This window comes from Lipomyces chichibuensis, assembly GCF_038497645.1.
Source record: "Lipomyces chichibuensis strain CBS 12929 unplaced genomic scaffold V1513scaffold_26, whole genome shotgun sequence".
NCBI lineage: Eukaryota > Fungi > Ascomycota > Lipomycetes > Lipomycetales > Lipomycetaceae > Lipomyces > Lipomyces chichibuensis.
Window position 1 is genome coordinate 84,137 of NW_027117478.1, and position 26,161 is coordinate 110,297.

The 26,161-nt window shown below is 45.3% G+C and overlaps 14 protein-coding genes across 14 annotated transcripts; 9 read left to right on the plus strand and 5 right to left on the minus strand.

Annotated features, from left to right (window-relative positions):
* Nucleotides 1-223: 223 nt before the first annotated feature.
* V1513DRAFT_448333 (uncharacterized protein) lies at nucleotides 224-1,352 on the plus strand. The gene is made up of 2 exons (XM_066898517.1): nucleotides 224-346; nucleotides 401-1,352. Exons 1-2 carry the CDS (start codon nucleotides 332-334, stop codon nucleotides 890-892), a joined length of 507 nt encoding a protein of 168 aa, XP_066752449.1. The 5' UTR covers nucleotides 224-331; the 3' UTR covers nucleotides 893-1,352.
* Nucleotides 1,353-1,993: 641 nt separating this feature from the next.
* V1513DRAFT_459517 (uncharacterized protein) lies at nucleotides 1,994-4,822 on the plus strand (the record flags this gene model as incomplete). Its single annotated transcript, XM_066899770.1, has 6 exons — nucleotides 1,994-2,013; nucleotides 2,128-2,150; nucleotides 2,276-2,314; nucleotides 2,365-2,470; nucleotides 2,527-4,501; nucleotides 4,553-4,822. 6 exons carry the CDS (start codon nucleotides 1,994-1,996, stop codon nucleotides 4,820-4,822), a joined length of 2,433 nt encoding a protein of 810 aa, XP_066752450.1.
* A 392-nt stretch (nucleotides 4,823-5,214) lies between these two features.
* Nucleotides 5,215-6,080, minus strand: V1513DRAFT_448342 (DASH complex subunit Dad2-domain-containing protein). Its single transcript, XM_066898518.1, has 3 exons — nucleotides 5,743-6,080; nucleotides 5,630-5,689; nucleotides 5,215-5,564 (listed from the first exon to the last, which is right to left on the minus strand). Exons 1-3 carry the CDS (start codon nucleotides 5,960-5,962, stop codon nucleotides 5,410-5,412), a joined length of 435 nt encoding a protein of 144 aa, XP_066752451.1. The 5' UTR covers nucleotides 5,963-6,080; the 3' UTR covers nucleotides 5,215-5,409.
* A 169-nt stretch (nucleotides 6,081-6,249) lies between these two features.
* On the plus strand, nucleotides 6,250-8,975 carry V1513DRAFT_448343 (uncharacterized protein). The gene is made up of 5 exons (XM_066898519.1): nucleotides 6,250-6,458; nucleotides 6,525-6,564; nucleotides 6,624-7,043; nucleotides 7,090-7,862; nucleotides 7,920-8,975. The coding sequence occupies exons 1-5, from the start codon at nucleotides 6,413-6,415 to the stop codon at nucleotides 8,714-8,716; spliced, it is 2,076 nt and encodes a 691-aa protein (XP_066752452.1). The 5' UTR covers nucleotides 6,250-6,412; the 3' UTR covers nucleotides 8,717-8,975.
* A 1,609-nt stretch (nucleotides 8,976-10,584) lies between these two features.
* V1513DRAFT_448348 (uncharacterized protein) lies at nucleotides 10,585-11,531 on the minus strand. Its single transcript, XM_066898520.1, has one exon. It carries the CDS (start codon nucleotides 11,399-11,401, stop codon nucleotides 11,030-11,032), a length of 372 nt encoding a protein of 123 aa, XP_066752453.1. The 5' UTR covers nucleotides 11,402-11,531; the 3' UTR covers nucleotides 10,585-11,029.
* A 1,210-nt stretch (nucleotides 11,532-12,741) lies between these two features.
* On the plus strand, nucleotides 12,742-14,488 carry V1513DRAFT_402445 (glutathione S-transferase). The gene is made up of 6 exons (XM_066895528.1): nucleotides 12,742-12,890; nucleotides 12,944-13,024; nucleotides 13,074-13,168; nucleotides 13,224-13,283; nucleotides 13,336-13,656; nucleotides 13,711-14,488. Exons 1-6 carry the CDS (start codon nucleotides 12,774-12,776, stop codon nucleotides 14,123-14,125), a joined length of 1,089 nt encoding a protein of 362 aa, XP_066752454.1. The 5' UTR covers nucleotides 12,742-12,773; the 3' UTR covers nucleotides 14,126-14,488.
* V1513DRAFT_485890 (ribonuclease H-like domain-containing protein) lies at nucleotides 14,460-15,786 on the minus strand. The gene is made up of 2 exons (XM_066900488.1): nucleotides 15,012-15,786; nucleotides 14,460-14,960 (listed from the first exon to the last, which is right to left on the minus strand). Exons 1-2 carry the CDS (start codon nucleotides 15,619-15,621, stop codon nucleotides 14,587-14,589), a joined length of 984 nt encoding a protein of 327 aa, XP_066752455.1. The 5' UTR covers nucleotides 15,622-15,786; the 3' UTR covers nucleotides 14,460-14,586.
* Nucleotides 15,717-18,457, plus strand: V1513DRAFT_448356 (P-loop containing nucleoside triphosphate hydrolase protein). Its single transcript, XM_066898522.1, has 3 exons — nucleotides 15,717-16,022; nucleotides 16,080-16,268; nucleotides 16,319-18,457. Exons 1-3 carry the CDS (start codon nucleotides 15,900-15,902, stop codon nucleotides 18,335-18,337), a joined length of 2,331 nt encoding a protein of 776 aa, XP_066752456.1. The 5' UTR covers nucleotides 15,717-15,899; the 3' UTR covers nucleotides 18,338-18,457.
* Nucleotides 18,354-19,405, minus strand: V1513DRAFT_448358 (uncharacterized protein). Its single transcript, XM_066898523.1, has 3 exons — nucleotides 18,724-19,405; nucleotides 18,603-18,669; nucleotides 18,354-18,543 (listed from the first exon to the last, which is right to left on the minus strand). The coding sequence occupies exons 1-3, from the start codon at nucleotides 19,263-19,265 to the stop codon at nucleotides 18,481-18,483; spliced, it is 672 nt and encodes a 223-aa protein (XP_066752457.1). The 5' UTR covers nucleotides 19,266-19,405; the 3' UTR covers nucleotides 18,354-18,480.
* A 40-nt stretch (nucleotides 19,406-19,445) lies between these two features.
* Nucleotides 19,446-20,685, plus strand: V1513DRAFT_448361 (uncharacterized protein). Its single transcript, XM_066898524.1, has 4 exons — nucleotides 19,446-19,561; nucleotides 19,624-19,837; nucleotides 19,897-19,993; nucleotides 20,052-20,685. Exons 1-4 carry the CDS (start codon nucleotides 19,506-19,508, stop codon nucleotides 20,393-20,395), a joined length of 711 nt encoding a protein of 236 aa, XP_066752458.1. The 5' UTR covers nucleotides 19,446-19,505; the 3' UTR covers nucleotides 20,396-20,685.
* Nucleotides 20,686-21,657, plus strand: V1513DRAFT_448364 (mitochondrial 54S ribosomal protein uL23m). Its single transcript, XM_066898525.1, has 2 exons — nucleotides 20,686-21,259; nucleotides 21,317-21,657. Exons 1-2 carry the CDS (start codon nucleotides 20,802-20,804, stop codon nucleotides 21,540-21,542), a joined length of 684 nt encoding a protein of 227 aa, XP_066752459.1. The 5' UTR covers nucleotides 20,686-20,801; the 3' UTR covers nucleotides 21,543-21,657.
* Nucleotides 21,658-21,788: 131 nt separating this feature from the next.
* Nucleotides 21,789-23,613, plus strand: V1513DRAFT_448367 (uridine kinase family-domain-containing protein). Its single transcript, XM_066898526.1, has 4 exons — nucleotides 21,789-22,026; nucleotides 22,086-22,165; nucleotides 22,216-22,335; nucleotides 22,391-23,613. The coding sequence occupies exons 1-4, from the start codon at nucleotides 21,868-21,870 to the stop codon at nucleotides 23,430-23,432; spliced, it is 1,401 nt and encodes a 466-aa protein (XP_066752460.1). The 5' UTR covers nucleotides 21,789-21,867; the 3' UTR covers nucleotides 23,433-23,613.
* A 66-nt stretch (nucleotides 23,614-23,679) lies between these two features.
* On the plus strand, nucleotides 23,680-25,147 carry V1513DRAFT_448369 (uncharacterized protein). The gene has a single exon (XM_066898527.1). It carries the CDS (start codon nucleotides 23,714-23,716, stop codon nucleotides 25,100-25,102), a length of 1,389 nt encoding a protein of 462 aa, XP_066752461.1. The 5' UTR covers nucleotides 23,680-23,713; the 3' UTR covers nucleotides 25,103-25,147.
* Nucleotides 25,067-26,043, minus strand: V1513DRAFT_448370 (ubiquinone biosynthesis protein COQ7-domain-containing protein). Its single transcript, XM_066898528.1, has one exon. It carries the CDS (start codon nucleotides 25,899-25,901, stop codon nucleotides 25,158-25,160), a length of 744 nt encoding a protein of 247 aa, XP_066752462.1. The 5' UTR covers nucleotides 25,902-26,043; the 3' UTR covers nucleotides 25,067-25,157.
* Between the last annotated feature and the right edge of the window lie 118 nt (nucleotides 26,044-26,161).

A 26,161-nucleotide genomic window follows, 5' to 3' on the forward strand; every position in this document is an offset into this window, starting at 1 on the left:
GTTGAGGAATATCGATATATAACAAGGAGCGAATGGTAAGCAATTTTGAATTTAATTGGAACATGCAAATATTCGCATTCGAGTCCAGCTGGATGATTGCGAACGCGTCTCCCATAACGCAAGCGTAAACACTACGATTTGTATCTTCGTAATCGAACCGGGTAAATAACTTTTGTTGCAAGTGAATACGCCCGAAGCAAACTCAGCCGTGATCAGGTTAGGTAGAAACCTTTTTTTGTAGCTATTAATATTTTCTCAGCTTTGCAAATTTGCTTTTGTGCTATTATATTTTATGCTCTTTTTATTCTATTGACAAGAATAATATATAATCATGTCAGATTCACAGGTTTGCCACCACATTAACAATTGATGCAGGACGCAATCTAAACTCAGTTTACAGGACGATCTCGAAGCCATGAAAGCTCGAGTGGCGGAAATGGAAGCCGAGGCAGCGAAACTCCGGGAAATGCAGGAAACTTTAGAAAAAGAAGGCCACGATCTCAAGGAAGACAAAGAAGATGTGGATGCACGGAGCATCTACGTCGGCAACGTCGACTACGAATCCACGCCTGAGGAAATCCAGGCTCATTTTCAGAGCTGCGGCACGATCAATCGAGTTACAATTTTGTTGGATAAGTATACGGGACACCCTAAGGGCTATGCGTATGTCGAGTTCGCGGAGCCCAGTTTTGTGGCGAATGCGTTGGTGCTGAACGAGAGCTTGTTTCGAGGAAGGAATTTGAAGGTTGTACCTAAGCGGACGAACGTCCCTGGTATGTCTGCACGAGGTCGCGGACGGGGTAGAGGGAGGGGAAGAGGTGGATTTGCTCCTAGAGGCGCATATCGCGGTGGATTTCGTGGACGGGCCCGCGGCGGCTACACGCCGTATTAGGTTGTGCTGTTTCGGATACCGCGTTGTCCGTGGGATTGCTTTACAATTCTTTTCAACTCAGTTTGGATAAATGCTTAAAATGGGAATGAACAAAGGGAATGGTATAGGATATTTGAGGTAAAGAAGATCTGTTACATAATAGTATGACTTGACATAAGAGATGGATAATAAAGATATGATGGTACGATTAAAAAAAAAAAGTAAACAAGAAAACGACGAATAAGAGTAAGAAAAATCGAGTTGTGGCAATGCATGATAAAGAAAATAGCATGTGACGAGGATAATACGGGGTATTGTGGGTAGTATCTGAAAAAGTCTGACCTAAAGAAGAGAAATGGTAATACGGACTGTAAGCATTTTAGGGACTGTATTCTGAGGCTTCTTATATGATTAATTGATGCTGACATATTTTATGAGCGAAAGCCCAATGTGAGAAATTAATAAATAATTATCCAGAGCTCATGGCATATAATATTAGTGTACGATATCCGAATATTTAGTATAGTAGATAATTTGTACATGCCAGCGGAAGGAAACTCAGTTCCACTCATGACTGATATCGACAAACAGTTGTGTCTTTTGGGTTAACGATGTTATTAGCGGTGGCTACTGACGTAGAGTCATACAACACCCGAGGAACGAGGAACGAATAAGCTGAGCGATTAACGACAAATCGGGAAAGTCCCTTATGTATGCATTATGTAATGTATTTGAAGGCCAGAATGAGTGTTTGCAATTATTACTTGAAATAGGGCAAGGACCGACTCCGCCTGTTAAGGGAGGTCAAGGGTTATTACGTTAGCTGTGGCTATGCTGCCAACTCGTTTGGTGCGAAATTTTCAGGACCTTTATGCTACGGCGCCACACTACGACGACGCCGAAACCCACCAGAATAAGTAGCGGCTTTTTTGGATTGCTGCGGATAGTGTTACCTTGGCTGCTCGCTTTTGTGATTTTGTGTAGGGTCATCATTTGTCACTTTGAAACTCTTGCTCGTCTTCATCTGGCTCTGTCGCCTCGCTTTTTATCCTTCCGCCATCTCAGGCACCCCTACATATCTCTATCTTGGGCTCTCTTGGCCTACAGGTTCCTCATTCAACTATGACGTCGGAGAATTCATCGTATGTGCTTGTTCCTGTGCTCTGTTGATGCTGTATCTGCCTCAGTCCGTAGTGATCCGATGGACCGCGATCAGCTTCTTCTCAGTGTTTATTAACATACTAACGTGGCGGCAGGGCTCGAAAGTTACGAATTACTGGTATGATTCCTCTATTAATGGCTCTATCGAATCAACGATGGTTGCGGCCGGGGTTCGTGGATCGCGACCCCACGTGTGCGACTTTCCGCACTACTACGTCCATACTGACGGCTTTTTCAATTTAGTCATCGCTGCTGATGGACTCTACAAACGAGAAGTCTTCCGTAAGTGGATTAACTTATTGTGCCTTGAGTATACGGCTAACATGGCCCAGGTTTTCCGGATCCGTTTGCAGTGATAACGGTTGACGGCGAACAGACACATACGACATCAGTTATCCGTAAAACACTCAATCCATATTGGAACGAATCCTTTGATGTGTATGTGGACGTAGTCAAGTACTATCAGCTATGAAGCAGTCTAATGTTGGGGGTAGGAATGTTACCGAATCGAGCATAATCGCCGTCCAAATTTTCGATCAGAAGAAGTTCAAGCGGAAAGACCAGGGCTTTTTGGGAGTGATCAACATTCGTGTCGGGGACATTATCGATCTTTCACTCGGTGGCGAAGAGATGCTTACTCGTGAATTGAAAAAATCGAACGATAATCTTGTCGTGCATGGCAAGATTATCCTCAACTTGTCCACTAACGTTCAAGCATCACCGGCGCGCTCGACTCCAAACTTGGCTGCTTCGTCATCTTCAGCAGCGGCTTCATCTTCTGCGACCGCGGGTGCACAAAGATCGTCGTCAACGAATGATGTTTCAGCATCCACTAATGCGCCTGCAAACGGAGTCTCCCACGGTCCAGCGACTGTGAGCTCCGCTCTTACTAACGGCACTTCAGCCGCTGCAGCCACTGGGACGACGACTAATGCGGCTGCAACAGTCAATGGATCAACCACCTCTCGTACCTATAGTGCATTTGAGGATCAGTTTGGCAGACTTCCGACGGGATGGGAACGGCGAACTGACAATCTTGGTCGCACCTATTATGTTGATCACAACACCCGCTCGACTACTTGGACTAGACCTTCAACTAACTTCAATGAGTCCGAACAACGCGCTGCGTTGCAGCACACCACAGATTTGGAGCGGCAACGACATCAGGCGAGAACTCTTCCTGAAGATAATTCTCGTGCAAACTCTCCAGCTAATAATGGTGAACACCCGTCTCCTAGTTCGAGCGTGAATGCACTCCAGCTTATGGCTACTGGTGCAACTACCGCTGGTCTCGGAGAGCTTCCGTCTGGCTGGGAACAGCGCCATACTCCAGAAGGTAGGACCTATTTCGTTGACCACAATACTCGTACTACGACATGGGTCGATCCGCGACGGCAGCAGTACATTCGTATGTACGGTCCCAACACGAATAACACCACAATCCAGCAGCAACCCGTCTCGCAGCTAGGGCCACTACCAAGTGGATGGGAAATGCGGCTCACTAATACGGCGAGGGTGTACTTCGTCGATCATAACACAAAGACTACAACCTGGGACGATCCTCGTCTTCCATCCAGTCTGGACCAGAACGTTCCTCAATATAAGCGTGATTTTAGACGCAAAGTGATCTATTTTAGATCGCAGCCAGCGTTGAGAAGTTTGCCTGGACAATGCCACATCAAAGTCAGACGTAATCATATTTTTGAAGATTCATACGCCGAAATCATGCGCCAAAGCCCGCAAGATTTAAAGAAAAGATTGATGATCAAGTTTGAAGGCGAGGAAGGTCTCGACTATGGTGGAGTTTCCCGAGAGTTCTTCTTCTTACTCTCGCACGAGATGTTCAACCCATTCTACTGTCTTTTCGAGTACTCTGCACACGACAATTACACACTTCAGATCAATCCGCATTCCGGCATCAACCCTGAGCATCTCAACTACTTTAAATTTATCGGGCGCGTCGTTGGTCTTGGCATTTTCCACCGTCGATTCTTGGACGCTTTCTTCATTGGAGCGTTTTACAAGATGGTTCTCAAGAAGCGTGTCGTACTAACTGACATGGAGGGTGTGGATGCCGACTTCTACCGTAACTTGAGCTGGACCTTGGATAATGACATTACCGATGTTCTCGAGCTGACGTTCTCGACAGAGGATGACCGTTTTGGTGAACTTGTTACTGTGGATTTGAAGCCGAATGGCAGAAATATTCCGGTCTCAAATGAGAACAAGAGAGAGTACGTTGAGCTCATTACTGAATGGCGTATATCCAAGCGTGTCGAGGAACAGTTCAAGGCTTTCATGTCTGGATTTAATGAGTTGATTCCTCAAGAACTTGTCAATGTGTTTGATGAGCGTGAATTAGAACTGCTCATCGGTGGTTTGGCGGATATTGATGTCGATGATTGGAAGAAGCATACAGACTATAGAGGTTATTCCGAAAGCGATGAAGTTATACAGTGGTTCTGGAAGGTAGGCTGAATTTGTTTCTTGTTCTCGAACTAGTTTGCTAACGCTTTGTAGTGTGTTCGAACTTGGGACTCCGAACAAAAGTCTAGACTGCTGCAATTCACGACTGGTACCTCACGTGTTCCCGTCAACGGATTTAAAGATCTGCAGGGTAGCGACGGACCTCGTCGTTTCACGATCGAGAAAGCCGGCGAAATCCAACACTTGCCAAAGTCCCATACCTGTTTCAATCGTGTCGACCTCCCAGCATATAAAGATTACCAGAGTCTCGTGCAAAAGCTTACATTAGCGGTGGAGGAAACAGTTGGTTTCGGGCAAGAGTAAACTCGATTCAACGGTTCGTTTCTCTCTATATCTTCAGGGTCGATAGCGGTTTTGTCTCGTTTGTATGTTCGATTGTTTTTTACTCTTTTATTCATTGTTAACTGTATGTCGTGTGTTCAGCGGTAGTTCTTGGGTCATCCTATTATATCAATTGTCTTAATGGTCAGAATATTTCTAATTCAAAGAGAAAGCACTTGTTTCATCCCATGCCCGGTGTTATTTTTACTTCTATCGGTTGATATCTTGTTGTGGGCCCCAGAAACTTGTTGGTTAATGGAATATTTCGGGTTGATTGTATTTCATTTCGTTGTGTTTTCATCATCTAGTTTTCTATATTTTTTTCCTCTTCTTTTTCGGATTAGACAGGTCTAACTGTCATGTTAATAGAACCATCATAGTCAATGTTTCTATTTTTTTTCCGCTTCAGTTATTGGTTTGTTATAGCGTTTGTGATTATTGAATATACATATGTCGGCAACATGAATGCATGCAAATAAATACACTATACAACCCGATATGTTTAATATATGTCCCACACCTTCATAATAACCAATACCTGCACAATCCCGTGCCAACCCAGCAAATCGTCACGACGAAGTTTTGCCCACATCCTCCTTATTTATTCGTATCCGCACAAAAGGTTCGGGCAGTTGTGATTTGGGATCAACAACCGACTTGCCGTTTTCTGAGTCTCCCTGTTGTGTATTTGTCTTTCCCGCTTCTTCTCTCGTAGCAAGATTTGCTATACAGAATTATTAAATTAACTCATTTATCCGAGCGCTAAAATGTAAAAAAAAAAAAAAATACCTGATGCAAGATTTATTGCCCGTAGGATACTATCCCAATTACTCACAATCAGCGCAACAGCTACATCACGTCAGCGTACAGCCAGCATTACTCATTCTCGACTATCCACATACCCTCAGTTCCATCCACCAGCGTCGCAAGCTTCTCTTGAAGCTGTACCATCTGTGCCGCAAAATTGGAGCTTAAATCACGTAGCTGTATTAAGCTCTCCAATTCCTGTTTTTTCTCCGCGATGCGTGATGCCAAGATCGTGTTGTGTTGTGTGGACGAGGAGAGTGTCGCTCCTATAGTCGATGTAGGAACGAATGTCGTTCGGCGGGGCGCATAAGGCATTTCGAATCTAAATGTGGCAATGTAATTTAGCAGACTTGTATAGAATTTCCTGGATGCTGTACAAATCTTCTGGTGATAGATATCGTTGATTGTTCCTGTATTGCCATCATGGACAACGCGAGCGCGGTCAAAAAGCGCGTCGCCAAGCTCAATCGTACAACGTGCAGGCTAGAATCGGCGTAAGGCACCATAAAGTTAGGCATAGTCGCCATGGAAACGTGACCCGAACCCTACACTGTCAACAACAGATATTTGCAACTCCAGATTTCATTCTGACAATCTGCGATCACACGCACAGACTTCGAGGCCATCAATGCGACTTCCACGAATTAACTTAGAGTAAACTAGTCTACGAAAAGTATCCTATTGTCAGCTTGCGACTTTGCTAGACTACAGGAGAGTTTTAATTGGCAGGTCAACGGTTGGACTACAAATCGCCAGACCGTTGCAATGGCCAAACTCGTGGAGCACGTATCGACTGAAACGGTTGATTCCGGTACGATATTTGTGGAGCACAAATTTTGTAGGACAGATGAATTACTGACATAAGTGGATATTACAGTGAAGCGTCGATTTCTCCGACAAAATCGCGAACTGGCAAGGTATGTTTTATGTATTCCATTTGTTATTGAAGGCGGCTTCTAATTCGGTTTGAATATAGAGTGAACTCAAGCCATTCGACACGCATAGGTAATCTCGAATCAAAAATTGCGAGTCTTATATCCGAAAATCTCGAACTCCGGCAGCAAATTATTTCACTCGAACATTCGCGAGAACAATGGATCACACGGAAATGTTCTGAAGTGCGGGTGAAAATACAACGGAAAGTGAAAGAAATAGACGAACTGCTGGAAGCGTTTGAGATGAGCGCCAAGGACGCGATTTATGCTAGTCCTGAGAGTGAGAGTGATGGCAGTGGACGACGAGATAGTCTTGACAGCGTGGTGGGCGTACCAGCGTCTGCTATTCATGTCAGCACGCGGAAAAAGTCACCACCGAAGGAGCCAGTTACGTCGCCTCCCGTATATCCGGATTTGGATGATGGAGGTGATGAAGTAGCGCAAGGCGACGATGTGATATGGTATGGCTTTGAATTGTCCTTGACGGAGCGACATTGACGTGAATAGTGACAATCGTCCGCGATCACCTCAGCCGAAAGAACAACATAGATTCATGCCAGAAGAACTCTCGGCAGAGGAAATTCCGGAATCGCCATCCGAGCTCGCCGATGCTCTGCAGCTCATGAATATAGCGACAGGTATGGAGACAGTCCGGCCACGCCGAAAACGACGCGATAGCTTACAAGAGATGGATATTGTATCGATGGTAAAATCTCAAAATGCCAACTACAAGACAAAGTTTTCACAATGTGCCTCTGCTCCTGTAGTCGCAGCAGAACATATGAGCGAAGCCGTTGAGCCCAGCATTGATGACGGCAACATGCGCATTGCATTATCCGAGAACATACCACCACCGCCCGAACCAATAGGGGTTGATGCAATCCCAGAGACGAAGAGAAGTGAAGCTAAGAATACGACAACGAAGCGACGATCATCGGTCTCGGCAAATGACATGGCATCTGATATTGCTGACAGATCCACACAGTCAGCTCCTTCGTCGCGTTCATCGTCTCGGCGGAGTTCCGTGTACAGAGAATCTTTATTGGAGCCCGAGATGGCACAGGAAGTGCGGAAGTCGTCTCCGCCGCCAGCAGCACGGCGATCGTCTAGACGTAGTTCTATATACAGGGAGCCAGCGGCTGATGCGGTTGTGCGGCCCAATAGCCCGGCTGACGAGGCGCGAATGAAGTTGGGCGAAAATGATAAGAACGTGGTAGCCTCGAAGGAGAAAAAACCAGCTGAGAAAGCTAATATGTCTGAACGGAAAGCCTTACAGCCACGTATCTATGCCTTCTTGTTTTAGATCTCGCTTGGTCAATATGCTAATTAATCCGCAGTGAATATAAATCTAGAGGCAGATGTTAACGCTGCAGCTAAGAAACCTATCAAATCGCCTACGGTCAGAGATATCGAAGTCAAGCCAGCGGACCCAGAAATATCAGAGGCAATGGAGGAGAGGCCAGTCTCGACGACTCCAGAAGGCGGCAGACGAGCGGGTCGAGCACGAAAGAGTGTGAATTATGCACTGCCGTCTCTGCGGGTCAAAATGCGGAGGGAGCGGGATCAATTTATTGATGCAGTCGCGATGGCAGATCATGTTGCGATCAAATTCGAAGGCGCTCAGAAGAGCAGCGACCTGAAACAATCACCTACTGCAGAGGCCATGATCAAGCAGGAGAATACAGATGACTGGAAAGCCGTGGATTTTAGCAATATTCCTGAAAAGAGTCCAGCCTCCACTAGCATCGACGGGGTCAAGAGTAAGAAACGGAGATCAACCGTGATGAATCTGCAGGAGGTTATCAAGCGTGAGCCAACAGATGACGAGCTAGTAAAGGACAGTCGGTCTCAGAAGCCTAATGCTGGAACGAAGACGAGACGTCCTGGATCGGCGGAGATCCCGCAGAGGATGCAAGCCGATGTATTTGAGTTTGCGACGGATGAGGTCAATACAAGCACAGCCAGACGGAACTCTGGCATTCCGACATCGAGTTCGCGGATAGGTATTGCACAAGCGATTGACGGTATGAGTGCTGGTGGTGCGAGAAGACCGAATCGTCAAGTTGGGGCGGATGAGAATGACGCGAGTAAGACGACCACGGCTGGGAAACGTCGATTGAGCATGATTGCATAGGATGTGATTGATAGTATTTATATTTATTCTGTACATTTTTATCCATGTATGTATAATGGGTTTCTCCTGGCGTTTACCTCGTATTGATCATGCAATTTATGATGATGCTGTATGCTACGGATCGCTTACGTTTTAATTTGCGTCGTTGTGTTATCGAATTATTACCAATTATATTATCCTGAACTTATTTTGATGTTGGTGGTGAGAACTAGTCGGCCACATTGCTGTTAGGCGTCGTCCCTTAGGAGCCGCACATTGGAGTTTTTCTTGGACAGGACATTACGTGCTGAACAACGTTTATCCGTATTGTATGTAATCCACCCACAATTTGTTTGGGGCACAACTATGGCAATTAGCAGTTGTGACTCGTACAATCGCATCGGTTCAGCCACAGTCTTGACATCACAGAGGAACTTTTAGCTCTGGCTGATCCTACTCATGGATGGAATTGGGGACAGTCAGGATAGTGACTGCGCAGCCTGTGGTTGCAAATACACGGGAAGAGGCATCTAATTGGTGTTGCTGATTATTCTCAGAAGTCTAACCCTGCGCAGACAAGTCGCTGTTGCAGAGAGGTAATCCTCACTCATTAGTTGCCGCAGCAGACTTCACGGATATTACTCTGCTAGTTGATTGTAGTTTCGTAACCAGGCCAAACTACGGCAGGAAAGCAGTCAAATTACTCCTCCTCCTCCTCCTCCTCCCGCGTTTTTACACTTTTATATATTTGTCATTAATTACAATGGTGTGGTGAGCATTGAGCAGTCAGCGACGAGTTCCTGACATCTTGTTCATATACTGAAATAGAAATAGGAACAGCGTTTTGGCAAATGAATAACATAGCTAAACCGTAAAATAATCAAGCCGATCCTTCCGGCCCCAAGATTTATTTTGGGCAAATCTCATGACCAAATCTATTTGGGTTGGGGATCATGTGAGCTGCTGTATAAACTCCCAAACAACACAAACCCCTTGAACTTTCTCCTTTAGGCTGGGCGATCATGTTACCCCGCAGAATGAGATGATCGGCATCGACGGCGGTCCGAGCCCTGGTCCCGAGACCAATGTTTTGTTTTCTAAGGAGGAGAGTCTCGAACAATAATATCAGACGGACTTTGAGGGAGGATACATTTTATTCTGTTCCAATAACAACAGGTGACGTTGTTATTGAATGAGGCTGTGCCATTTTTGAAAAAAAAAACCCTAGCAGGAAACAAAAAAACTTGGGTCTGTTCGGCTGACAGTGGCGAACTGAGTGATCGACTCGAGGTGGCTTTTCCTTTTCCCCCTTTCCTTCTGAAGATCGTCAAGAATTTTGCTGCCGTCCAACAACTAATAGATTCGACCAAAAACAATCTACTACAATTCCACAAATCCATCAAAAGGCATACCATGTCAAGCTGGAGCCCGCCTTTTGCGTAAAAAAAAATGACGTAAGTTGGCTGGCTGGGTACGAGCTGGGAAATTATGAAAAGAATTTGGCGTGAGGTTTAATGGAGTTAAAGTTTAATGCAGAGCACCAAAGTGAATCGATCTTCTCAACGTTGCTTCAAACTGAGTGACTTTCTTTAAATGAGGAGTGATTCCGAAATACATTGAGATTGGGTCATGAATAGGGAGGCTGCCAGGGTTGGAGTAGGTTACAAAAAAGTTGGAAAACTGACGAGACAATTAGTTATTCAACATTTTGTTTTCCAGTAGTGACGTCAATAAACGTTTATTATTGTGGGGGGGTTTTTCCACCCAGAATAGTAGGAACCGGCAGTTTGAGTGAGGAGACTATAAAAGTTTTTCTTTAGTCCGGTAAGTTTTCCTAGTCTGGTAACAGACCAACCCATGTGCCACACTTACGCACAATAGGCGCATGACTGGATATTCGCTTGGAGAACAGTTCAAAAACAAATCTGATAACATATTCATTCCCCCCTCTCTTTCCTAAGCAATGGCAATAACATGAGCATGCAACTTAAATTTGATTCATCTAATTATATACAAGGATTCACACAAAAACATTTTTTGACAAACATCATTATTTTTTTTTTCGATAAGCAAAGCATAATAAAAGACGCCATCCATGATTCCTAATCCCAAATATAGTTTTGATTCCCAGTTCATTTTCCGCCACAAATTTCCAACTCCATGATCCGTTTAATAAAAGTGTCCAGTCAATCCCAATGAATAAAGATGCGTAAAAGCGACGCAGCCGGTCCCATTTGATCTGTCTATATAGCAAATCTTCCCAAAAAAAGCAATGTAGATCTGAGACGAGTCGCCAATGATGCAGCAACATGCATATGTTGTCTAGGCATGCAATTACATGCCATATAGAAGAGTGTTCGGAGCGACGACACGTCGACGAGGGACCGCAGAAGTGTAACGCGGCTGCTGAATGCCGCTCTGGAATCTGCCGTAGTAGAGATCATGGCTGCCGTGACCCTTCTCGTAGAATGGAACAAAGTAGTGGTTAGGTGGTGACATTTCGACCTGGACCTGAACAGCTGACGACCGACGCCCACTCTCAGAAGCTGAGGATTGAACTGGGAGTAGTGGTGGTGAGACTGGTGCCGATTGACCTTGGGCTCTGGCCCTCTCGTAGTCGTGCAGCTTGCAGGTCTCTGAGCAGTAGATCGAACCGGCCGGGCATACTTTATCGCAGACGAAGCAGTAGTCTTCTAACCAGGTCATGATATTAATACTGCGCAATAAGTCTGAAAAAGACTGAAGATGTAGTCGTCGAATGGAAATGTTGTCGATGCTATGAGATCTACTGGGGGGAGGGGAAGATCCGGATCGAGGCGGCCGAAGGTTGGATATATAATGCCAGCGTTGTTACCAGCTTGGGGCCAAGTCATATATAAAAAAAAAAAAAAGACGTGAGTCACACTGTGACTTTTGCAATCGATGGCGCAAGTACTGACACCCGCCTAATGCACCGGGTAACTGCGTTGACGTGCTGTGAAACTTAGCACACGTGCATTCCTCATTGTCGTTTATATGGCTCATCTGTAATACATTAATGCAGAAATGCCACATGCCATCGTTCACGTCATTGCGAAATTATGGCGCGATGGAGCCGCACGCACGCACCCGCGTGGCCGATTTCGCTTGGTCCTTTTTCTTCGCTCATTCTTCCCCCCCCCCCCCCCAGCAAAAAAAAACGTGCCGCACTTTGTAGCTGTGTGGTTGATTAATTACCTCGCAGAAAGACCACACCACATTGGCTCCATTCTGCTGGTCGTGATCGACCAGGCTGTTGTTGTTCGATCATGGTCCACGTCACCAGCAAAGACGTCGTGTCGCAGCAGAGTAAACAACAGTTTACACCTGGCTGAGATATTGCCAGTTGGCGTTGGACAGCCACTTTATTGACACCATCTTTTGCCATTTGTGGATGAGTTTTGTTGATCTCTTGCCTGTTGTCTCTTTAAAAAAATTTATTTAATAATTACGGTTAACTAGTAATCGTCAATTTTGTTTCAAAATAGGTGATAAACGCGCAATATGGCGATAGATAAGAAAGGTAATTTCTGGTTATCGCCATATTGCTTTGTGATTCTCTTGAATTGCACCATTAGTTACTACATAGATGAGTCTTGCTTATGCGTACTGGCGATCATCGGGTGACGACCTTTTGTTTGTTCCTTCGACCTCCCCAATCGTAATGATACCATCTGCCTGACATTAAATAACAAATTACACTGTTGTTAATCTCAAATACCTTGGCATGTCTGATATTCAAGAAATTGCTTTTTGGACAAATCCTTGATCGATGTTCGTTGTATTATAATATTGCGATCACAATGAATATTCTGTCAATACAACAAGCGTTCATGCACTCCATATGCACCACCATGCGGAATTTGGACAGCAAATGCTAGCAATTGCTGAACATTTGGTCCCTGCTACTCAAGAGAATTGTCAGCTTGAAGGGGTTCGTATCGTTAGTCACGATGACGTAGACCTTTGTCATTGTTTGTCATTCCGACATTCCGAGAATTAGCGTGGTGACAATCTACAAACAGTGACGTAACTTAGTCAGATATATATATATATAGAAATGAAGACCCGTCCCCCGGTATTGTGCAATATATATAATTGTGCCAAGTATTCCCCAAATCGACATTCACGATTTTCATATTATTGCCTTACACAAGTTGCCCGACAATTTTCCACTGTATGTGGCATGTTTATCACGGCTTCGAATTGGCGTTAACGCGTTAGCTACAGGTTCCTACAATGAGTGCGCAGAATAAACAAGCCGAAATTCTTAAGTGGGCGAGTCAGGATGGCGAGTTCAGACGCAAACCAGTGCGTTTCCTGTACATATCTTCTGAACGCCATCTAATACCGTGTTTAGTCTTCGTTCAGCAATTTCATTTCGAAAGAGCCAGGCGCTGAGTATCCGCCTGAGAAGGGCAGATATCATTTATATATCTCGTGGGCCTGTCCATGGTGCGTAGGCTCCAACGGCGAATTGACCCGTGATAATGCTAATGATCTCATGTAGGGCCCATCGAACTGCAATTGTCAGAGCACTGAAAGGATTACAAGGTGTTATCGGCCTGAGGTATGTCTGGTCCGTTCCGTATAATTTTCCAATGTGCTAACTGCCCCGTTAGCGTCGTCGACTGGTATCTCGCTGAATTAGGCTGGCAGTTCTCCACTCCAGAGCAAACTCCTGGCGCAACCATAGACCCTGTGCATCACGCATCCCACCTGCGTGAGTTCTATTTCCGAATGAACCCAGACTACGACGGAAGATTTACCGTACCAGTCCTGTGGGATAAGAAAACAGACACCTTGGTCAACAATGAGTCTTCTGAGATCATTCGCATGTTCAATGAGGAGTTCGACGACTTTGTCGATGACAAGTTCAAAGGTGTTACGTTTTACCCTAAATCGCTTCGAAAGGATATCGACGCGCTGAACGAATGGGTTTAGTAAGTCATTCTATGCGTTTGTTTTCCGTTCTGTTTATCTAACGACATTACAAGTGACACCGTCAACAACGGCGTCTACAAAGCAGGCTTTGCAACAAAGCAGGAGGTTTATGAAACCCACGTAGTCAATCTTTTCAAGTCTCTAGATCGACTCGAAGGCATCCTCGCCAAATCAACGGGCCCATACATCTTCGGCGACGTCCTCACGGAGGCAGACATCAGACTTTACACGACAATCGTTCGGTTCGATCCTGTGTACGTTCAGCATTTCAAGTGCAATATCGGTACCATCCGTCACAATTACCCACAACTGCACAAGTGGTTGCGGCATCTGTATTGGGATATCCCCCAGTTTAAGGAGACGACGAATTTCGAGCACATCAAGAAACACTACACCAAGAGTCATAGGCAGATTAATCCGTTTGGCATTACCCCTGTGGGTCCTATTCCCGATATCGAACCCAAGTGAGGTGTATTTAGTCCGTTCAGTGAATGACATTCGTTGGTAATATGCACATGTAAATGCCGGCCACAATCTTGCCCTTCGGCTTAATCATACTAGAGACACTGAAGTCCTGCTCTATCCCATTCAAATTCTCCTTGAGCTGCCGAATGCTCGCAGGCAGTGTAGTGAGCTGTCGGTCATGCGTAGTCTGGCACCATACGCGATCACGACAATCAACTGCACAAACAGGCTCTGCCGACGACCGTCAGTCGGAGCTTGGTGCTTAAATGGAATTTGACGGCTGGTTGCACTCAGTTAACACTACGACAGCTGCGTACAACCAACAATAATTATAGTTTGTGCACAACGATCAAAATGCATTATGACATTTAAACAATTCCTATATAACTAGCTTTTTGGTAGCCAACTCCTGCCAACGCCAATGACATGAAACTCTGTAATGATCTCGATTATGCGAAAGAGGCTTAAGCTTCTTCGATAGCAGAAACCAGCGCATTTTCCTTTGCACCCTTCGCCTTCTTCAAATTTGCCTGTTCCAGTTTCTGAAAATCATCTTTAAACTGTCTAAAGAGCAAGATGCATGCACGCGCATCTTCAATTGATGAGTGCTCGTCTCCCTGAATGTCAATACCCAGAAATTCCTTGGCAACTTTCTTCAAAGATGGTGCGCGACCTTTGCTTATCTTTCGGAATGCGGCATGTTTCGATGTATCACGGATTAGTCTCTTTGGGTGCGCGATCATAAGCACCTTCAAATCATTAGATACTGCATGTCCGACTAAAACCCGATCCTTCAAAATATCCGCAACTTTATATTGAACTTCTTTAAACGATTTGGCTATGTCTTATGTTAGTAATTGGCCAGCAATATAGTGATATGCCCAATTACCGTTCTGCATGTCCGACGGCCTGATACCACTGACCCACGTTCGCCAATCCGTAACTTTCTCCTCAGGTCTTACAAATTCATCCATTACGACGGCTCCGTAATAGTTAACAATCGATACTCTAGCCAGTACTGATCTCTTTCCTTCATGACCGACGCCAACGAACTCGCAGTCCAACGACACATACTTTCCAATCGCAGTCTTTGTCTCGTCAACCTCAACTGGCCGATTCGACCAGACTTTCAATGCATCTTTTCCGGCAGTTTTCTCATCAGCTCCCATAGCTGCGAATAAATGAGCCGTAGCAGATTTAGCTGACCGCTTGCCTCTGGACTGAACTACGTCTGGTCCATAGGCCTTCTTTAGATCCTCAAGCGGAATATCATTATCATCCGCCCATTTTAGCAAATCTTCCCGACTCTGCTTTTTTCCCTTTTTTGCGTTCTTTTCAACAACCTTGGAGACAATTCTCTCCAGTGACCGTTCCCTCTTGTGCTTCCAGTTCGATTCAACAGTACTGTTAGATTCGTCGTCATCGCGTTTCCGCTTTACTGTCGGCTTTTTTTGAGATTGCTGAAAGGCCAGCCAATTAGCAGATAGTGCTGCTGCCATTACGCTTTTCAACAGTCTCTCTCTCGCCGATGGCAAAAACAATCTTCTGCGTTGATCCTTGGAACGTTCTTCCCGGTTAAACGTGGTTACCCCCCCGACAATTTTTTTTTAGTTGGGACCAAAAGAGCTTGACTCTCATCACTACCCAAGCTCCCAAATGAGGTCTAGCGCAAGTTCCCCTGACTCTCGAAAAATTTCGAAAGCTCACATTTCATGTACAAAGTATTCCTCCAAAGTCACTAACCTCAGAGCATGCATAGCATACTATATTGAGAAAAATGTCAGGTCCCAAATCTCGCAATAAGAAGCAGCAGTCTACAAAGCGTGTAAACGAGAAGCAGTTAAAACGAGAGCGCTATGTGAAGGAACTCCAAGAACTGGAACGGCAAATTGGTGACTTTGTATGCACAATATCCCTCAACAAATGTGCTATCTGCCAGCTGCTAATATAATATTAGGATCCGAAAGGAGTGACTGTTTTTAGTGAACTGCCTATATCTAAGTTAACAACTATTGGCTTGAAACAGTCGCATTTCACGACCATGACTGAGATTCAGAAAGCTTCGATTCCTGTATCATTGAAAGGGAAGGACGTATTAGGTGCCGCCAAGACCGGCAGTGGGAAGACTTTGGCATTTCTAGTCCCTGTATGTTTAATGAATTTCGCGCGAATATGTATGGGAGCTAATCGAGGTAGTTGCTGGAAAATTTGTACCGGCATCAGTGGACACAGCATGATGGCTTAGGAGCTCTAGTCATCTCGCCCACACGTGAGCTCGCAATCCAAATTTTTGACGTCCTCCGCAAAATTGGTCGGGCTCATTCGTTTTCAGCTGGCTTGGTTATTGGCGGAAAAGACGTGCAAGTTGAGCGGGATCGAATTTCGCGCCTAAATATTTTGGTCTGTACGCCAGGTCGCATGCTACAACATATGGACCAAGCGGCTGGATTTGAGACGAGTAATCTAAAGATGTTGGTCTTGGATGAGGCAGATAGGATTTTGGATATGGGATTCCGTAAGACGATTGATGCTATCATTCAACATCTACCCCAGCAAAGACAAACACTACTATTTTCAGCTACCCAGACCAGGTCTGTTGCTGATCTCGCTCGATTAAGTTTGTCGGCAAATGCAGCGGAGTATATTTCAGCACATGAAAAAGCAACATCAAGCACACCTACGAATCTCCAACAATATTACGTGATAACTCCACTGCCAGAGAAGCTCGATACATTGTTTGGTTTTCTCAAAACGCATCTCAAAGCCAAGATTCTCGTGTTTGCGTCATCATCCAAGCAGGTTCGGTACATGTTCGAGACATTCAAGACACTTCATCCTGGCATTCCTCTCATGCATCTTCATGGTCGACAGAAACAGACGGCTCGGATGGACGTCACCGATCGATTCGCCGAGTCCCGATATGCATGTTTATTTTGCACAGATATTGCTGCACGTGGTCTCGATTTCCCATCCGTCGACTGGGTCCTTCAAATAGATGCCCCAGAGGACGCGGAGACATATATTCATCGCGTTGGTCGGACGGCAAGGTTCGATTCTTCAGGTCGGGCGCTACTGCTCCTCACGCCATCCGAACAAGAAGGCATGCAAGCTAAACTGGAAGCGAAGAAGGTACCGATTGAAAAAATTACAATCAAGGAGTCCAAAAAGAGAAGTATACGTGCTGACCTGCAAGCTCTGTGCTTCAGGAATCCGGAAATTAAGTATCTTGCTCAAAAAGCTTTCATATCGTATTGCAAGTCGATTTTCATCCAGAAAGACAAGTCGATTTTCAAGTTCGCAGAACTACCAGCTGTGGAGTTTGCCGAGAGTCTTGGTCTTCCAGGAGCCCCGCGCATCAAATTTTTGAGTAGCCAAAGGTCCAAGGAGCTTAAGAACACTTCCCAACAGAATTTATCTGCTGATTCTGAAAGCGAAGACGGCATTGATGATCAGGGTAAAGCAAAGACCAAGGAAAATGTGCGAACGAAATATGATCGCATGTTTGAGCGCCAGAATCAGAACGTCCTGTCGCAACACTACATGAACCTGATCAAAGACGAGAATGCCACTGCTCGCAAACCGGATGAGGATGAAGATGATGGATTCATGTCAGTCAAGCGACTCGATCATGAATTATTTGACTCCAGTGCCTCAGAAGCTGAGACAGAGCAACGTGAGCGGAACGGTAGGCCAGTAGCGACATTAGATATTGAGACTGCCACTGTTTCCAACCGTCAGGCGAAGGCTGCGCTGTCAAAGAAGGCCATGTTGAAGCATAAACCGAATCCCACTAAATTGCTATTTGACGACGAGGGTAAACCACATGCGATATATGAATTCGAAAATGAAGAAGATTTTAAGAAGCACGGCAAGGCTGAAGAGCAGAAGACAGAATTTATCAATAGAGAAGAGCAGCGAATGCGTGAAGTCGATATGGTCGACAAGGCGATTGCGAAGGAGAAGCGCAATGAGAAGAAATGGAAACACAGAGAAAGAGAAAGATTGGCAGAAATGGAAGATGTGTCCGAAGGATACGATGAAGAGGGCATGGAAGATTCTGAGGTCGATGACGGGCAGATTGGACGTGGTAAGCGAAAGAAATGGTTCGAGGAAGAAAGTAGAGGCAAACGAGCGAAGGCAGATGTTGTTGAGATTGATCAACCAAAGACTCTCGACGATTTGGAGGCTCTATCCCTTAGCCTGCTTAACCAATAGAGGATCGGTGACATAGCCAATAATATACCATGCATTCAAAACATTACAAGTGCAGTTAAAATCATAACGTATGTACAGGTCGTCAAATCAACTCAATTATGATACAAAGCCCAGTAATGAATAGCCGATTTTCCTAAACTACACTAATACAACAAAAATGGCGGTGCGACCTCTTGGTCTATGCGTACTGAGTTAGTATCAAAAGCCTATAGCAAGTATAAGTTAGACATGAGTATGAGCTGTGCGACAATATAGTGTATTATACCTCTATGTGCAATTCAATCAGTACCCGCTTGCGGGAGCCAGCAAACCGCCGATATTCCTCGGACACGCTACATACATACGTTAGTAGAAATCATTTAGTAACCGGTCTGCAATGGACCGACCTCGCCAAGTTCCACTTCTGCACCCTCCGCAGACACCCTATGACTGTTCCCGTCCGGTGCCGTCCCATACCACCGCAAACAAGTAGAGGATAGTTATCATTATGCGCTATTATGTCCAATGCGCGGACGATTCTGCTTTCCGGTAGCTGATCCCACGGGTTCGTAGATCGTAGGTGTCGGCCTGAGGATCGTATACTCGCATCCGCGTCCACTTCAGCATTTTCCACATCCGCTCCACTTTCTATTCCGAGATGGTATATCTGTATTCCATTCGCTTGAGTAAAGCTTACAAAGGCCGCCGAAGGTTCTTCCAGTTCCAACCAAATCACAGCTGTTAACCGCAAGTCAGCAATGAACGGAAAATTAATAGGCGTCGGCTGGCCAGATCTGTATAACTGATCTTCCACAGGACAAAAGTTTAGAGGCGGGACTAGTTTTTGGAATGGAGGATGCTGTAGCGTAGCCATTTCAGATACCGTGCTACTGTTGGTAGACGACGGAGAGTTCGAGTCAAAATCATCATCGTTGAGATCATCCGCCATTTCGTTGACAGAGAAGTGCAAGCAATCAAAATAGTAGATCTTAAAGTGATTGTCTAGCTGTTGAGCAAATTACAGGACCAATCGTAGTGACATGGATGTTAACGTAGTCAGTATATGGGTGACATGGAAGCCGTCTTAACTCTGCACCGTGGGGAAACAAACTTTCCGGTGCTCGAATAAGTCGCGAACATACAACGACACTACGATTAAATCCGATCACACCACGTATCCAACAAAGAAATGACCGATTCAGAGAATATTACGCCGGATCCCGAGCGTCGTAAGCCTTCCGAGACGTATGCGACGTATCTGTATATTTTCTACCGCCATCGGGGATTTACTAATGAGATTGCCGCAGGCTCTATGTACGCAACCTCGACGAGAGTATTAAGATCCCCCTATTAAAGGAATCGTTGGATGCCGTATTCTCCCCCTACGGAAATATTTTAGACATAGTTGCACATGGAAATAAACGGATGCGAGGGCAAGCTTTTGTGGTGTTTGACGATGTGGAGAGCGCATCGGAGGCACTAGACGAGGTTCAGGGATTCGAGCTGTTTGACAAACCAATGGTCAGTAATGCGACAACAGTACTCATGTTGCCTATAGCAACTGACTAACTGTGACCTAGGCCATACAATTTGCCAAAACAAAGAGTGATGCCACTGTGAAACAAGAAGGCGAGGAAGCTTTCGAAGAACACAAAAAACTACGACTGGAAGCTAAAGGTACGATATTGATATGCTCTGTATAATGTGTGATGTGATCATTTATGGGATAATATAGAACGACGGAAAGCGGAGGAAGAGGCGGCAGCGAAGAAAAGAAAAAGGGCAGGAGGTGCAATTGCAGGACGGCCAGCCAAGAGAGTCGCCGGTCCCCCCGACGAGTTGTTACCGCCGAACAAGATTCTATTTCTTCAAAACCTGCCGGATGATATCGCTGCAGATAGGCTTACTGAAGCGTTTGAGAAGTTTCCAGGATTTTTTGAAGTACGATTGGTGCCCGGTCGAAAGGGTATTGGCTTCGTGGAGTATGAGAGTGATGAAAATGCGGTTGTAGCGAAGGAGGGAACTGTCGGCATAACATTCAGTGATAAAAAGGCCAAGATCACCTTCGCTCGGAAATAATCCATTTGAACGATCTCCAAGCTTTGTTATTTGGTGTTTGCTCGTAATATTATATCGAACAGGTATTTCATATAGGTAGCAACAACGGATCGGGAAGTTGATCTATTACTGCCTTCTCAGTTATTATTCATTGGAGTCACACATGCCGACATAGGACATGTAACTGATCTAAAAACTTGAGCTAAACCAGTAAATTGGCTGATTTATATCTTATCATGTGGTCGGTACGAAACGCTTATGTATGTGAACATTAAACAAACTTTTCGCGATTACTTCCTTCAAAACCAACCAACTTTGCCGACTGTCGAATTTGTTTAATACCGACAGCATTGCAATTGGGGCATTGTCGCTCTCAGTTACGGATATCAGGCGATTCAAGATACTATAGCGTACATATATAACCAACATGCCGCGCAACGCGCCAGCTTTGAAGATCCCGTCTTCGACAGTTCTGAAGCAGCTTTACTACCAGCAAACGAAACCAAAGTCAAAGTACGCACCATCACAAGCGCAGTTAGATCACGAGCACCGGATGCGGAAATTCAAGGAACGACCAAAGTTTCCAGTAGTAAAGACAAAATATTTCAGACTCGGTCATAACGAGGTGCATTTCCCGAAGCACTCAGTCTCACTGCTACGACCGTTCTCGACTGACTACAATCCATACCGTGCGACATTCAGAGTGCCAACGACATTCAATAAATTTGACCTGAGAGATTATCTCCATCACTTGTATGGGTTGACCGTCCGAAAGGTGTACTCGAATTTGAAGGAACATAGGTACAAGCGAACGCTGGCAAAATTTATGACCGTTGAAATGGACGAGCCATTTGTCTACCCGAAGCTACCGGATTCGTTCAAACCGTGTGTAGCCCTCTTGTAAATTTTTGATTGAAATAGCCTTACTAACAAATGTTGTAGATGGGAAGTGGACCAGATTAAGGAGGCGACGAATTACATGGCGGAAGCGGCACATCGTTATGGTGCGTCTTCGCAGGACAACAAGGTATTCAAGGCTTACGAAGGTGTTGCGCAACAGAAATTCCCAACTATTAAGCCTTTTATTCCCAAGAAATCGGCGAAGATGCTTTTACGGAAAGCTAAACAGACTGCAGATGCATTTGCACACCCGCCAGACAAGGCTTAGGCTTAGTCGAATACAAAATAGCATTGTACTATAACTATAATATGCTGTATATATAGAATATCAATCATTTCGTTATGTTTCTTATTTTAATTACACGTCATCGGCTTGCAAGTAATCTAAGGGTGTCGGGCTGCGAATAATCTACAGAGACAATCTTCGACCCGGCGTGTATGTAGGATGTGACTGGCTATCGTGCGGCGACTTGGACGCGATCGTCAGAGTGCTTAAATGTAAAACCTTCGTAGATTCGAAGATTCTAATAATATTCGCAAACCCGCAATTCATCTTGCGTTCGTTAACTGCAGTTTGTCGTCGACGAACAGCAATGGCGAACGAGCCGACGGCGATATCGCCGGCGTCGTTGGCGTCGTTGTCCACTATCTGCTATCTACCGCCATGGAGCCGTCCTCACATCATTGGTATCGCGGGGTCTAGCGGTAGTGGTAAGACAAGTGTTGCATCTCAAATTATAAAGGCATTGAACGTAAGTTATACAAAATTGAAATCTAGCCCTGTGGAGAATTCCTAACGAATAGGGCGAAGGTACCATGGACTGTAATTCTACCTTTCGACAACTTCTATAGGCCATTAAGCCCGGCGCAACGCGAAAAGGCTTTCGCCAAGTAAGTCTAATAGTTACCACAGCGAGACTTGCGTCTAACAATTCGCATAGTGAATATGACTTTGATGCACCGGAGGCGCTAGATTTGGACTTGCTGGTGAACGTGTTGACTGATCTCAGAAAGGGAAAAAAGGTGGAAGTACCGATGTATTCATTTTCGGAACACAACAGGTATTACTAAATCTTCCGCCACCATCAATGCTCTGACATTGCTAACAGAGGATAGAACTGAACTGTCAACGACTATTTATGGCGCCAACGTTATCATCTTGGAAGGAATCTTCACGCTGTACGATCCACGAATCCTAGAACTGTTGGATCTGAAGGTTTTTGTCGATACAGATCTTGACATATGCATGGCTCGCCGCTTGCGACGTGACATTGTGCACCGTGGTCGAGAACTGACTGGCGCCATGAAGCAATGGTTTTCGTTCGTTAAGCCAAATTTTGAGAGATATGTGAGGCCGACCATGCAACAAGCTGACGTCGTTGTTCCGCGAGGTCTGGACAATGTGGTCGCGATTGACATGTTAATCAAGCACGTCCAGCGCACCCTTGCTTCAAAGAGTAGACTACATCTTGAGCAGCTTGGACAACTGGTTGGTACCAATGGTGCCAGTACTACATTTGCAACCCAAGAGGATATTGAGAGCTTAGAGACCGTGCGGGTGCTACCCCAGACTACACAGGTGCAGGCAATGCATACTATCTTGTTTAACCGTGCTACGACCCGAGATGACTTTGTTTTTTATTTTGAGCGGTTGATGGCAATCTTGATAGAGTCAGCATTAGACTATGTGCCATATGAGACGAAGAAGGTCCAAACCGCGACAGCTCGAGAATATATTGGACTTGCGGCAACAACCGAGATCTGTGCAGTGTCAATTCTGCGTGCCGGAGCTTGTTTCGAAACGTCTTTGCGCCGCATATTACCGGCTATTGCTATAGGGAAGCTCCTAATCCAGTCGAATTCCCGAACCGGAGAGCCATTTCTTCATTACTTGAAGCTGCCTTCAGGCATCGAGAACAAATTCATCCTATTAGTCGATGCGCAAGCAACAACTGGTGCCGCTGCCATCATGGCAATTCGGGTACTACTGGACCACGGTGCTCTGCCAGAAAATATCTGTTTTGTTACATATCTCGCAGACAAGCGAGTTGCTATTAGGCGTATCTTGGCAGCATATCCGAAGGTGAAAGTGGTGGTTGGCAAAGTTGAGGATCAGATTCGGAGACGATTCATCGATACTCGATATTTTGGAACGTAGGTTTTGTTTGCAATTGTCAATTGTGCATATATAGACGTCGATTTACATTTTAATGTGCCTTTTCTATGTAGTCAATGATAAGTGCTGGAGATAACAGAGCAAGCGAACCACTAATTTGATTGTGCGATTTGAAAGATATTAGTGACCCTGATGAAACGTAATACAATGTATAAAGCAGCCCAAAAATTGGGGTTAGGTCTAGACATATCGAACCTGCTGTCGTAGTAGTCGGTTACTATATGCAGCTGACTTCACATCTCTAACGACGACTCCAGTACGTAATGTCAGATCCATATGAGAAACTGGCGATATATTTGCTATCGAGTACTTCGACTTCGCCTCCTACTCCTGAGGCTCTTCAGGTGCATGTTAATGCAATCCGAACTACTGTCGTACCGAAACCAGGGGTCTTGTCTACGATATGGCCGGGAATACTACAAGTGCTAGCGTACCAGATTCTAGCAAACGAGATAATTGCCTCATTGGTTGATGAGGTTGTTGAACCGATTATTGCCTCTGGTGCGTCCACGTGGGAGGAGATTAAAAGAACGATCGGAGATGCGGAGACATTGTTGGAGACAGCGAAGGCGGACACGAACAGCAAGGTCAAGAAAGCTGCGATTGGATTTCTTTCTTTCTACGACTTCTCTGATGGAGAACAGAAGGGCCTTGAGATAGTGCAAAAAATTGTTGGCATGATAACCATAGAGAATCAGCCGGAGGGAGTAATCACAAGGGTGGAAAACATCATTGATCAATTCCTCACAAATTACTTTGCGGTCCGGCACGCTGTCATTAGATCTGTGTTGGAAATCAGAGAAGCAGGCACAAATTCTGCGACGATAATATCGCGTGTTCAGGAGCTGACGCTTACGATCTTACGACATAGCACAACTGGAGTCGATGATATTCCAGCGGATCTACTCAACTACACCATTACGCAAGATGACATTCTAGCAGAGCTCATGACAATCCAATTTTATGAATCGCTGCTTGATCTATATCTACCACCGACAATTTTTTTTATTACCAAACCCACTTATCTGGAGATAGCAAATACCTGCATATCATCGTCGGCTACCAATTTAGAACGCTCAGCAGCATCGCGGACTTTGGGACGTTTGAGCAGGTCGCGAGAGGATGTTTTCAGCGAAGTTGACAGCAGTCTAGGAATTGTTAAGAATTTGACGCTGCGAGACGAAATCGACCGCACCATGCTTGCCTTAATTCCTGGCAAGTACATCGCGACTGTGAATCCTCAGCTCATACGGAACTTTCCAGTCAGCACTGCGTCGCTTGTAGATATTTTAATTAACTGGTGCCACTCTAAGGAGGCACTTGACTTGTTACGGCTAGACACTCCAAATTTGGTGAAGCTTCCAGTCCCGGAATTGCTGCGAGTGGGGAAAGCATTGGCAGAATCCTATCATGGCAAGAAGGTGCTAGTCAGCTTGCCAGGAGTCATGGAGGTGCTATTGACTAGACGCGAACGAATGGGATATAGAATCATGAGGCTTCGGGGAGATATCGTCGACACACTAGCAGAATCTGACTCTGAAACTCTAGGTCTGTATTGGTATGACCGTGTTCGAGAGGAAAAAGTTCGTGGTCATTGGGGAGGGGAGGACAATGGAGGCCCCAAGGTCGATATTATGGACAGGGCAGCTTAATTGTGCGTATGGAGAGAATCTTAGTATAGTACATAATAATTTCACATTCATACATTTAAAACCTCTCTGCAATCCACACTGCTACCCGACATCCGTTTTTAATTGTTTCAGTTAGGAGCATGTATGGCCTCGCCTTCTCTGCATCATTCTCAACCGCTGTGTCCAAGTGCTCTAATTCGTCATCTCTAAACTCGCTCACTGTGGTCGCAAGCGCTCTGAGTTCTTCGCTAGCCTGTCCATTTTTTGAAGTCCGAACCTCTTCATCCAATATTCGTACTAAATCCCTTAATTGATTATTGTAATGTCCACCTATAACCGTTTCAACTGCAAGTGTACATGCCATGGCGGCTTCCTTTCCCATCAATGCAGTCCCCACACCAAGCCCGTATGCGGCAATTTTCCATACCGGACTGAACAGGGATGGTCTTACGCGATGCTTATTCTGTAGGTCGTCAAATACTTTGTGGTGATGGATCTCCTGATCCCACATATGCTGGATCAAAGGCGCGACCGCAGGCATACTACGGTTGAACACGAAATGCTGGCCGGCATATATAAGATCCGCACCTAATTCTCCGGCTTGATCAACCCGTATAAGACGTGACAAGAATTTTCTTGCTTCTGGAGTTAAAGGAGGGAACTTCTCAGGTAACTTGGACGCAAGATTTGCAGTAGATGCGTCTGCTGTATCGTGCGACTGTGCAGCAGTGGAATTGATTTCCATGAACCTTGCACCTGCACCTGACAGTGCGGAGGTACGGACCCGAGCTCTGCTGGTTCTTAAGATTGGTATAGACATGTACTTGTATGATCTTTATACACCAATACTGACACTACTTAGCCAGTTGATGCTGATATCGCTGGCAGTTGTATTGGATGATCTGAAGTCCAGGATAAACCGCATGACATTTTGCGGCAAGGGTTATGGTCCCGTTATTACTCTACGAGTCAATTTCCTTCTACTGCCCAAAAACCTAAATAACTGGAACAAAACCTGCTAACTTTGTCTTTTAAGACTTTAACGACCACCACGATAAGAGTTCTAGCAAATTGTCTATG